Consider the following 13,047-nt stretch of genomic DNA (forward strand, 5'->3'; position numbering starts at 1 on the left):
TTCCTTACCTAAGGAAGGATATATTGGCCTTAAAGGCAGTGCAACGATGGTTTACTAGATTAATTTCTGGGACGAGAGGGTTGTCCTATGAGGAGAGATTGAGTAGAATGGGCCTATACTCTCTGGAGTTTAGAAGAATGAGAGATGGTCTCATTGAAACATGTGAGATTCCAAGAGGGCTTGACAGGCTGTTTCCCCTGGCTAGAGAGTCTAGAACTAGGGGACATAGTGTCAGGGTAAGGGGTCGGACATTTAGGACTGAGATGAGGAGGAATTTCTTCACTCATGGTCGTGAATATTTGGACTTTTCTACCTGAGAGGGCTGTGGATGCTCAGTTGTTGAGTATATTCAAGGCTGAGAGAGATAGATTTTTGGATTCGAAGGGAATCAAGGGATATGGGGATCGGGCGGAAAGTGGAGTTGAGGTCGAAGATCAGCCATGATCTTATTGAATGGCGGAGTGAGGGGCCATACGGCCAACTCCTGTTCCTATTTCTTATGTTTTTAAAATTAAAATCAGAGAAAATTCAAATGCAGAAGCGACTGCTTTGTCTATCCTGATGCATTTTTTTTAATGAACTGTTGTACAATTGGATGATTTGCACGAAAAAAAAAACTTGGTTTCATCCAATGAGCATTGATACATCACTGAGCACAAATTTAAACAGGAAACCAAATGGTCCATTTCAATACAAGACCCAGAGAAAAATGTCAAAACAGAAATTATTTTCTAAATTTTCGATTTAATAAAGGGTTACAGATGGTGAGGCTCTTCCATATTAAAAAAGTTTTGGATATCATTTATCAGTCATATAGCATTTGTATTTATTTTAAACAAGAGAGAGAGAAAGTAGTTATTTCATGCTGGTTTCTTCCGATGTGGAGCCAGGAATTTCCAAGAACCCGCCAACCTGCTAACTTTCCTCACCAACAACAATTAGACTTTGAGGCCATTCGAACACAGCTGCATCTTAGCGGGTGTTTGGCTCCCGTCGTTTCGTTCCATTCATGAGGAAAAGATAAAGAAACAAAAAGGACTGGCAAACTGAGGTAAACAAACACATGGAAAACACACTGTCGTCCTGTCAGAAACCAAAAAGGAAAAGGAAGGGGAACATCTTGGGGTGGAGATCTATTGACAGGACAGACCAAAGGTCCATACCCGAAACGTTGGCCTGTCTTTCCTCTCCCTGGCTGCGAATGAGCCTACTGAGCACGTCCCATTCTTATTTCACATTCATTCCATTACCTTGTTTGCTTCGCACTTGATTCCATTTTGTACCTTCCCTCGGTTTTTCTCGTCCAGTATGACTCGGCATTCAGCTTGTCCAATGATAATCGTGCCATACCTTGTGGCAAAAGTTGGCTGCGCATTCCCACCAGTACAGCTTAATTGTCCGCACATTATATCTCTGCAGAGGCAGGAGAACATTGCCGGTTAGTGGGAGAGACAAAAACTAACATCCCATGTCTCAGAAAATTCTCTTCCGTTATCTACAATGTTGACTCAGTAGGAAAGGGTAGTGGAAATCTGGAACTCTCCCCCCCAAAAAGCTGTTGAGGGTTGGGTCAATTGAAAAATTCAAAACTGAGATTGGTAGATTTTTGTTAGGCAAGGGTATTAAGGGTTACGGAACCAAGACGGGTAGATGGAGTTAAGATACAGATCAGCCGTGATCAAAATGAATGGCGGAACAGACTCAAGGGGCTGAATGGCCTACCCCTGTTCCTATGCTCCTAAATCACAATTGCTTCTTTGCAGTTCTTTTGAGGCACTAACTACATGTCCAACGACAGGCATCATCGAACTTGTTTTAGACTACACTTCAGTGCAGTGCTGAGCAAGTGCTCCAGTGTTGGAAGTGCCAACTTTTGGATGAAAAGTTAAAACGAGGCCACGTCTGCTGGCTCAGGAGGACGCAAAAAATCCCCTGACACTATTCCAAGAAGAGCAGGGAGAGTTTTTCCCCAGTGTCCTGGCCAATATTCATCTGTCAACCAACACCAAAGATTTAACTGGTCTTTTATCTCATTGCTGTTTATGAGACCTTGCTGTGCGTAAATTGGCTGCTGGGTTTGCCTAAAAAACAAGTGACTGCACTTCAAAAGTAATCTTTGGCTGTAAAGCACTTTGTGACACCGAGGACTTGAAAAGCGCCATGTAAATGCAAGCTTTTTCTTTTCTGAAGCCATAAAGCCAAACAACTAAGGAAGACTGAGAGACCTTAAAAAGTCTACAGATATCCTATAGGCATTACAGAGTGTTTATTTTGAAGTTTTAAAAAAAATGTTCTCCTGCTCCCCTTTTGTGCTCTTTCTGCACTACACACTATCCCAGGCAAAGAGGACAATTGGAGATGTTTCCAGGTCTACACCAATTTTCCATTCTTCCTCATCAGGAAATGCCCACTATCTGCTTGGCATCTCAACATACTGGTCATGGAAAAATAACCAATGCGCTTTTCACAGGAACAGGAACACTGAGTCGGGCTTCTTGGAAGCTGGTTCTTCAGTGGCTGCTGAGGTCAAAGAGGAAAGAGCAACATGACCATATAGAGCAATAACATGCTTGAGAGGTTCATCGAGCTGGGATGTGAAGATGATGACTGCAAAAGGAGACCGTGACTGGGAATGACACCTCGCCACAGGTGGTGCCTGAGTATTCCAGGGGAAGGCTGGTCACCTGCTACAAAGCGTGAGGTTGTGTACCATATGCTCACATCACAGGAGAATAGCCTGAGTATCTGAATTTACCTGTAATGCATTGAATGCAAACTCATCCTTGCTGAGCTATACTGTAAATTTGTACATTGATTGTAACTCGGCTCACTATTATGAATGGTGAAATACTGGTGATAACACTTAAACCACTGTTATTCCTATGGTGATTTAGATTCTGTCGGTTACAAATCCAGTCCCTGCATGTAATCCCCAAGACCTAATCTTGTACGATACTCTGTTTTATTATAGATGTTGCGAAATAAAGCATCGTTAGTTAACGCGTCTCTGAATTCACCATTGATGGCAAGTAGGAGTTAATTACACTTGACTCGGGTATTGTACTCTGGTTCTGTTATAATTGAATTCGTTCAGGTGACGATTGTTATAATTTGGACTGGGTATTGTGAGATGGCCGAAAGAGAAGTTAATTTAGGCACCTGAAAACCTTTAAGATAAATGGTCGATCTGCAACCAATTTTTCAATGTTTCGGTGTTTGAAAAGTGGTTGGGGGGGGGGGGGGGGGAGAGGAGATTTGTCTAGTTCTGTTTAACTATTGAAGGTTATATATTCTAATTTCAGATAGAATATTTTGTTAAGGTGTGGGATTTGACAATTAAAATCTGTCAGACTGCACTGAAAGACCCTTGGAGCGAACACAGAGTGGAGGTATTTGTCGTCACTGTAGGTGGCTGGGTGGTATGAGACCAACACAACAACTTGCATTTGTAGAACGCCTTTAACATCGTAAAATGTCCCAAGGTGCTTCACAGGAGCATTATCAGACAAAATATGACAGAGCCACATAAGGAGGTATTAGGTCAGGAAGATAGGTTTTAAGAGTGTCTTAAAAGGAGGAGAGGCGGAGAAGTTTAGGGGGGAATTCCAGTGCATAGGGCCAAGACAGATGAAGGCACGGCCGCCAATGGTGTGGCGAAGGAAATTGGGGATGCTCAAGGGGCCAGAATTGGGGGAGCGCAGAGCTCTGAGGGTTGTAGGAGGTTACTGAGATAGGGAGGGGCGAGGCCATGGAGGGATTTGAACACAAGGATGAGAATTTTAAATTTGAGGCGTTGCCTGATCAGGAGCCAATGCAGGTCAGTGGTGATGGGTGAACGGGACTTAGTGTAAGTTAGGTTACGGGCAGGAGAGTTTTGGATGAGCTAAAGTTTACGGAGGGTAGAAGAATGGGAGGCCGGCCAGGAGAGCATTGAGAACCAAGATTTCGGAGGTGAAAGGACTCCATTCAAACCCATAATATGCATTTCACGCACAGAGAAACTTGACTCCAACTTGAAAGTCATCGAGGATACTGAGCAGCAAGGGAGCTGAATAGTTAGTGAGTTAGAAATGGGGCAAGAGAGGATTATCTGACGTGATCATTTTGCTGCTGATGCTTACTGATGATTGCAGGGTTGATAATGAGAAGATGTCTTCTTACAATGACTGTACACATCACCCTTCGTATTTCTTCTGAAACATACATTTTGCCCTGGCTGTGCCCCTGTCAGAAAAAACCCCCCAACAGAATTAAAATCAGAATTATCAGGTGCAAGGATGTTATTAAACAATATGAAATTGAAAATGCAACTATTTTTCGTTCATATTCTCCAGGCCACAGATTTGATTTAGAAGGTACTAATTATTTAGCTATATAGGTGGTGACATAAAGCTATGTTAACTAATGCATCTCTGCTAGACTTCATGTTTGATGACTGGCAAGTAACAGTTAATTATACTTGACTCAGTCTTGCACCGCAGTCCTGTTATGGTTGAATTTAAAAGAGGTGTTCAAAATTGTGAGGGGTTTTGATAGACTAGATAGGGAGAAACTGTTTCCACTGGCAGGAGGGTCGTTAACCAAAGGTCACAGTTTTAAAATAATAGGCAAAGAAGCCAGGGGGAGATGAGGTGAAATTTTGTTTACTCAGCGAGTTGTTATGATCTGGAACGCACTGCCTGAAAGGGAGGTGGAAGCAGATTCAACAGTAACTTTCAAATGCGAATTGGATAAATACTTGAAAAGGACAAAATTGCAGGGCTATGGAGAAAGAGCAGGGGAATGGGCCTAATTTGGATAGCTTTTTCAAAGAGCCGGCACAGGCATGATGGGCTGAATGGCCTGCTTCTGTGCTGTAAGATTCTATGATTTAAAGCATGCACTACGTTCAGGCTGAGAGAGAGGACTGATGGGAGACTTGCCAATGTCACTTAAAATACCCCAGCTGATTGGTCCTCCAAACAGTGCGAATTATCCTGAGAATTGGCCTGGACTCCACCGTATCCAAACACGAAATATTCTTTTGACAGAATTGCAGGGTTTTAAACATTTTGGGCGGGGGGTGGTCGTCAACCTACCTGCTCCCCACAAAGAGACGCACTGCTCCTGAAGAGTCGGGCACTCTCCATTGTAGCAGAAGCTTGTGGCTTTCTTGCAAGGGGTTCCGTTCAGACCGAATGCGTCTTTTGGGCACACATTGGACTTGCCATCACAGTTCTCTGGAAGATCGCAATCATTCTTTTTCCTCCTGCACAACGATCCTGCTGTTTTGAGCTAAGAACAAAGAATGAAAGCAGATTTAGTAGCTCTTTCTCAACAACTCATAAGACTGTTACTTCTTGATGTGGGGTTTAAGTCACAACGGCAGAACTGGTAAGTGATAACAAACACCTTAAAAAAGTAAAAGACACAGATAGAGAGAAGAGGCTAATGAAACACACACAAGTAGGAACAGAGATTGATAGGCAGGCAAAAAGAGAGACACAGAGATGGAGAAAGAGATGTCAGCAGGAGGAAAATAATGCACGGAAAGCAAGCATGAGAGACAAAGGGCAAGAGAGAAATTGCAGGGACACAATAGCAGGCTTGAGGAGCCGAATGGCCTACTCTTGCTCCTATCTCTTATGGTCACAACATGGAGCTGCAGGAATACACCCAGGTAAAAAGGGAGACAAGCTCAAATCCAAACATAGATGAGAGAAAGAGATGGAGACACAGAGATAGAGACATAGAGAGAGAGAGAGAGAGAGAGAGAGAGAAAGAGAGAGAGGGACGGAGTGAAGTTTGGTGCTTCCTTCTCATTCGAAGATTATATGGCTATCTGTTGTAGCACCAATTTAAACCGGAGGTCAGGAAGTTTGTGAGGTGGTGGGTGTGACAAGCGTCTCATGAAATGGGCCATAGCAGCTTACTGATTATAACATGACCTCTGCAGTACTTTGGTTGGAGAAGTCACTGCTCCTCTGTCAGTTGAAGGAACAAGTTATGAGCTTCACTGCACCTCAACTAACCATCATGACACAGCCTTCCATCTCGCGGGAGAGAGTCCCCATTGTCTGTATTGATGCCCATCCACTATTGACTACCAGAGAGCAGCAGTGTCATTGACTGTCACAGTAATGACTAGAAACACCAAAATGGCTGCTGATCCTGTTGGGACCATGGACAGTCAGAGTTGACCAATTTAGAGTGCACTGTTGGAGGAGTATCAGAGTTTTGAGTCACATTTTTTTTTGGAAGTTAAGGAGGAATTTTATTGTTTTTATTTGAGGGGGGAGGTAGATTTTCTCTCTTGTAATTCACCTTTTTCAGAATAGCCAGGCTTTCTCATTGTTACCACAGCACCTGGAGGGGCAGGACAAACTATCATCTAATAAAGGGAATTCAAACGACATCATGAATGGGAGATGAAGCTTCACTGGTTTATAATGACCATCCGAATCACAAGGCCAGTTTAGTATCCACGACTAAATCTAATATTTTCTGGTTTGTGCTGTTGTTTTCCCAAGAAGAGTTTTATTGGAGATCTAAGAACATGGGCAGTGGGTCTGCACAGTGTCCTTTTTCCTGCAGGAGTCACTTCCAATTCATAATGTCGTGACAACTGCCCCCAATCAGATGACAGGCACACAGCTCTTCGCCACCCTTTCCGGCTCAGAGTGTGGACCGAAGGGTCTCGTAGGTGGAACGATGCAAATTCCATTAATGACAAGTTGGGCCAAGCTTCCTTGAAGACACTGTGCTTCCAACTTCATTTTGCATTCAGCGCTCCCAATTCCGATGGGGACATATTGCCAATATTGTGACTTTAGATTGTTCAAAGACTGACCAAGTCCAAGAGGAGGTGGTCAGCTGAAGGAAGCTAAAGCTAGGTCAATGTATTCAAAGTACCTTGCAGTCCTGGCAGCATTTACCATCTGCACACTGCACTCCTTCTTGAAGTTTGCACGTCTGAGCATCACAGCAGGGATTTTGACACTCCTATGGATAACAAAACACCATTAAGACCAACCACTATCACTGCTAGCACACGTACATAAAAGATAAGCCCACAGGACTGTCTCAGGAAAATAGTCATCCAATGATTCATTATCAACCTGGTTGCCCAACGACACAGAACAAATTCTCCACTCTCCCGCATTGTCATTTTCAAAGCAAATGCCCAAAGAAGGAATGGGAGCACCGAGTGGCACTATACTGGCAACTCCCCAGTCAGGTGACTGCTCCATGCCATCGGACACAGGCCTTGGTGAAGAAACTGGTGCCACTCTTGCATACCTCAGTGATCAGCTCAAGTGAGCTGAGAGCCAGTGGCACCTTGTCGAAATCGGGTAACATTATCGGGTGCGAGATTAAGGAGGAAGGGTGTAGGGGAGGGAAAGGGGGAAGACTGCAACATCAAAAGTTATTGAAAGGGTAAAAAAAGAAGTGCTCAAGTTTACCAATGATGTGGAGATGCCGGTGATGGACTGGGGTTGACAATTGTAAACAATTTTACAACACCAAGTTATAGTCCAGCAATTTTATTTTAAATTCACAAGCTTTCGGAAGGAGAAAATCTCCGAAAGCTTGTGAATTTAAAATAAAATTGCTGGACTATAACTTGGTGTTGTAAAATTGTTTACAAGTTTACCAAGGCATTGAAGAGGGTTAAATGCATTATGTCAAAAAATATATCATTTTGGTTAAATTTTATAAACCCTCTCCCATCCCATTCATCAATAGAATGAACAAGATTCTCAATCGCAAAATAGTACATAAATATATTCTGTAACAAGCTGAAGCAGGCCCAAGACCCAGTGGTCAATTAGACACGCAGACTGGAGCTTAGTGTTCAAAACAAGTGAGGTTTATTCACCCAAGGCAGTTGTGTCTTTAAGTGCAGTGGTGAACAAAACAGTTGCAGGGATCATCTTCCAGAATACTGATTCTCACTCTTGGCTCCTTCCTCTCCAGCCTCCCCCACTGAATCATTTCCCTGCCTTTTATCCTTCCAGGCTGGCAGCCATTCCTGATTGACCTTAATTGCTTTTAAAGATTTCTTAAAGCTATACCGCCTTGCCTTGGTCATTCTGACATTTTATACAATATCTTAAAGCTGTACCCCTATTGTGGGTACATAGCTCTCAAAAGCCTGTGGCTCATAAATCATCCCTCTCTCATTCTGTTCCAATTCAGGTAAATTGCTTCATTGAATGATTTTTTTTAATATAGCAAGAAAGTTTAAGTGATGAGCCAAGTCTTACCGCAGGGCTGCCACAGTCACACTCTTCCCCATTCTCCACAAATCCATTGCCACAGATTGGTCTTGATACAATATCATCTCGGCTGGGAACATTACGTAGACATGAAGCCGTATGGGTCAGGGTGAAGCTCTGGAAATTCTGGTGACTGCAGGAGCTGAATTCAGTCGGGTAAGTGGAGCTGTAAAGGCAGATAACGAATGGTCACGGTCTACCAGGCCATTCACACTCAAGGCAAGGTAGGCAAACACCAATTGGTGGAGTCAATAGTCTACTACTGCTGTTAAAATAGGGTCTGAATGCTCACCAATTTCACAACTTTCCTCTCATTATTATGTCCTGATCCTCTCCATCACAAAGACTGCCTGATACCACCTCCATAACATCACCCGCCTCAGCCCCTACATCAGCCCATCTGCCGCTGCATCCCTCATCCATGATTTAGTCATCTCCAGCCTTAATTACACCAGTACTCTCCTGGCCGGCATTCCATCCACCAACGAGGCAGCAGTGTTTTAAGCAGCCCTTTCCAAGCCTTCAGGCCAAATAAAGTTCAACTGGACAAACCAGTGAATGAGAACTAGGACTTACCGGTTGGATTGTCAGGACTTGGTGGCTGCATGTGGCCCACAGGCAATAGGTTGGACACCTGAGCTTTACAGCATACAGCAACAACCAGTTATAAAGCAGACGTAAGGGGCTTGACCTTCCTTAATAAAGTGTTTGATGACATTTTTCTTTTGTTTATCAGACTCTGCGACGGGACAAATAGAGTCCTGTCAAAATACATGATTGTGTTGCAAAGTAAATGCTCCTGTGTCACTCGTGTGTGACGCAAGAGTACCGAGCTCTTCCTCATCCACAAAGACTGCATCCATTTAACTCGGCCATCATCTCCGTTTTCCTTTTGTTTTCTAGTCTACGAAAAATAGAGGCTTCTACGAACGGAGAAGTGTGGGAAGAGAATTACTCTGGTTATTAAGTGTAGGTGAACTGTAAACACATTCTTTTTTTCAACGTGTTCGTAATGTTGCTGCAGAGCGATTTTTACCTCAAGGTACCTTCAACAATGAAGGGAAATTAATCTCACTCACCTCAAAACAGGAGACATGATGCAGGACCTGGAACTGCATATGCATTGGCTGTCATCGTGGTCCATGCCAAGATTGTGACCCATCTCGTGTGCCATAGTCGATGCAACCCCATGGACATTAGGGTGGTGATCCTAGTAACAAGTTCATTTTTAAACACAGATGCAAAGCTCCATGTCCAACAGGTCGGAAGTGAGTTGAAAGCCTGCTTATGGGAATGCCCACCATGCCTGCCACTCAACACCGACTGAACACTCGTCATTGCAAACCCAACCCACTGCCTCGCCTGTCTGTTTTTCCTTTACACAATGACATTTTGTGCCACATTATTGAGTGCAGCACTCCATCAAAAAGGCTAGGTCAATTGAAAATTTCAAAACTGAGATTGATAGATTTTTGTTAGGCAAGAGTATTAAGGGATACGCAACCAAGGTGGGTAAATGGAATTGAGATACAGATCAGCCATGATCTAACTGAATGGCAGAACAGGCTCAAGGGGCTGAATGGCCGACTCCTGTTCTTATGATACATGCTGGTGCTGAGGGTGGGGTGTTCAAAATTTATATGCTGGTAGGCACTGTAAACAACAGCTTTGTGTTTACTGGGGGTGACTGAGAGCCACTGGCAAGTGTTAAGATACCTCCTATTCTTACACTCCCATGAAGTGACCATTCAAGTGAAGTAAATTGCACCTCATTAAGTGACAAGCTGCAGCAATGAGAGTTGACACATTTATGAAATCAGACAGGAAGAGTTGGGTTGTAAACTAAACCTTATTACATTGCAAGCATAATTGGCTTCGCTATCAAACAACTGGTTTTTACTTTGATGCAGTGCATGATTCATGTGTATTTGTTAATAAACTTTTCCCCTTTTTAAAAATGTCAATTTTTTTCTCAACCTCTTGGTCCCCTTGTACCATCCAGAATTCACAGGCTGAGAAAGTGGGAAGCCAGAGCACCAGCAACAACTGTCAATACAATACAAACAGGAGTAGGCCATTCAGCCCCTCGAGCCTATTCCGCCATTCAGTTAGATCATGGCTGATCTGTTTCTCAACTCCATTTACCCACCTTGGTTGCGTATCCCTTAATTCCCTTGCCTAACAAAAATCTGTCAATCTCAGTTTTGAAATTTTGGCACTTGCCAATGCTGCTCTTGAACTGGCAGAGAGAGTGAATGTCTCTTTTTCCCCCAGGTCTTCACCGTTTCCCCCCGCCTCCCGGGTGCCTGATCAACACTGCGAATTCACCCCGTAACGAAGCAGCGATGCACAATGCGTTGTTCGAGGGCTACAAACATCATGTTATGTTAATCAAACTGCTATCGGAGCATTCCCCAAATGAACTATGTTTCACTGTCTGCCCCATTTACTGCACAAAAGTTTTTTATGACCTTGCCTCTAACTAGCAATGTTTGCACTGGTTACTTACCCAACCTAGTACCTGTGGCCAGAACACCAGCAACAACTACCAATACAATGATGCATGGAGTGTCCAGCAATCGGTCACTACACCAGTGCACTGCCTACAATCAAACGCTTCATTAAGTCTTCTGGTTCATTTTGAACGACGTTGAGACCAATCATGCGAACATAGAATCAGGAATTGGCCGTTCAGCCCCTCGAGCCTGTTCTTCAACAGTATTCACTGCATGATGTTGAGTCGAGTATGAAACATACCTGATTAATAGCTCCGGAACCTCCTGTGCACATTGCACTAACTTGAGCCAAGCCTATCGTATCTCCTTCAAAATCCACGTAACTGGAACAAAGGAAATTGAGGACATTTTTGTTTCATTTCCTCTGTGGCAATATCCTTATCTTTCTCAGAAATAACAAGTCAATCATCTTTTCAAAGCAAGGTATTTTGTTCCAAAATGTTTGGGCTCTTCAAGGTGAGAGATGACAACATTGAAGATTTCCATTTTGTTTTGACACACTAACATCATGCAAGGTTTTCAGGCCAAATACAGCAGAGACTGCAAGAGTCCCAAATACAGCAAGGTGTATTGTTTTCTGCTCTGCTCCAGTAATGTGCCTTAACTTGACCTCAGTTCAATTTGACTGGGTTTGACCTTTGTGTGAACTTGCTCCTCACCAGGCCGACTTACAGAGAAATTGTAGGCCCGCCATGGAAAGACTTGAAACCGTGCAAGCTTGTTCCTCTCCGGGCTCACGTGCCACATTTTCTTAAAATCAGTGGGTGACGGGAAGGGGAGTAGCAGGGTTTGAAGGAAGGAATGTAGCAAGCAGTAGAGGAATGTCTGTGGTCAACTAGGCCATGTATCTACTGCTAATTTATACTGGAAGGTGTCTGCTCCGCCCAAATTGGCACTGACAGTGGTCATCAGGGGCAGTGCTGATTTGGAACTCAGATTCCAGCAGTTCTCAGGGTGAATACAACTTCCTTTGTCATGAGCAAAGAGGCAGCTATTTTTATTTGCCATGTGTATATGCACGGACCAGTAAAGGAACAGCAGGCCAGTGTTCCGATAAAACAGCAATGCTGCCACCTATTTCTCCACACACCTCAACATTCCCGTTGCTTTTACAAGACAAAAAAACAGAAGGAAGCAGGAGGAAAGCTCCTTACCCGGTGTCACCAACACTTACGTAATGAATTGGATATTGTCGTGTTTCTTTCTTGGGAGTAAGTTGGTATTGCGCCATTTCAATATGTCACTCAGAGTTTGGCCCGACTTCCGGCTGACAGATATTTTATCTCCATTGGACCAGATCTCCAGGCCAAGCAAAGCCACGTGTGTTTTTAGCGGCTTGTACAGCTATGGAAAGAGAGAGACAAGTCTTTGGATTTTCTACGGTACATTAAAATGCTTTGAGTTAGCATTGCTGTGTGCCCGAGACTACTTTTATCTGCAGTTGAAGATCGAAAGTTCCACAACATCATGTACAAGTAACTTGGAGGTCGATTCCACTGAGCTGGAAAGAGGTGCTCAAGTGCTGCACACTAATGTCGAGGAATATTTTCCCAATTTGGGTACCAGTGTCAGTATCGTTCCCACGTTGGCTGTAGCACAGTTAGATACAGTGTTAAGTTGCCTCTCTTTCTGCCCTAAGGCCGTGTTTCAGTCACAACCTTGGAAGACACCACTGCGACAATTCTCCATTTTGTTTCTCAGCCATCTTGTGGCCGACCAGAGTGGGATTGCCAATTTAGACCCAATTAAGGGCTGAGAAATTTTCACTTCAGGACAGCAGAGGTTACAGGAATGCCTTGGCAACATGCTCACGGGGGCATCATTCGAGAGTTTGCTTCTCATTGCAACCTCTCTGTAGCAAACGGTCCGACAAAGCTTCAACAAAAGCCTGAGAAAGCAAGAGGAACGCGTCAACTTAGAACTGAACTTCATCAGAAAAACGACCTAAACAACCAAGCAGATTTTAACAGTTCGGGCATTGTCAGTTCGATAAGTGCTACAGAGAGGTTCCAACGACGACTCAGAACAAAGGAAAAAGATTGCTTTTAAAGGCTAAAGAACAACATTCAACCTACTAAATGGGAAGGAGCCACATATGGTTAGTACATTTGTAACAAGATCGTAGGAACACCATCACCCCCAAGTCACACACCATCCTGACTTGGACATAGATCACTGTTCCTTCATTGTCACTGGGTCACACTCCTGGAATCCCCTACCTAACACCATTGTGGGCACACCATCACTGCAAGGTTTGAAAGAGAAGGCCCACC

General features: G+C 43.7%; 1 protein-coding gene across 1 annotated transcript in view; it reads right to left on the minus strand.

Moving 5' to 3' along the window:
* Positions 1-13,047, minus strand: part of LOC137335720 (zinc metalloproteinase-disintegrin-like ohanin) — a 48,407-nt gene that overhangs the window by 14,947 nt on the left and 20,413 nt on the right. Inside the window, exons 9-16 of the mRNA XM_068001027.1 lie at positions 11,949-12,118; positions 11,016-11,097; positions 9,338-9,468; positions 8,247-8,424; positions 6,892-6,981; positions 5,079-5,274; positions 4,122-4,224; positions 1,251-1,413 (exon numbers count right to left, since the gene is read on the minus strand). Coding sequence (XP_067857128.1) covers positions 1,251-1,413; positions 4,122-4,224; positions 5,079-5,274; positions 6,892-6,981; positions 8,247-8,424; positions 9,338-9,468; positions 11,016-11,097; positions 11,949-12,118 — 1,113 coding nt within the window. The remainder of the gene's footprint in view (positions 1-1,250; positions 1,414-4,121; positions 4,225-5,078; positions 5,275-6,891; positions 6,982-8,246; positions 8,425-9,337; positions 9,469-11,015; positions 11,098-11,948; positions 12,119-13,047) is intronic.

The sequence above is a fragment of the Heptranchias perlo genome, chromosome 20 (assembly GCF_035084215.1).
Source record: "Heptranchias perlo isolate sHepPer1 chromosome 20, sHepPer1.hap1, whole genome shotgun sequence".
Taxonomy (NCBI): Eukaryota; Metazoa; Chordata; class Chondrichthyes; order Hexanchiformes; family Hexanchidae; genus Heptranchias; species Heptranchias perlo.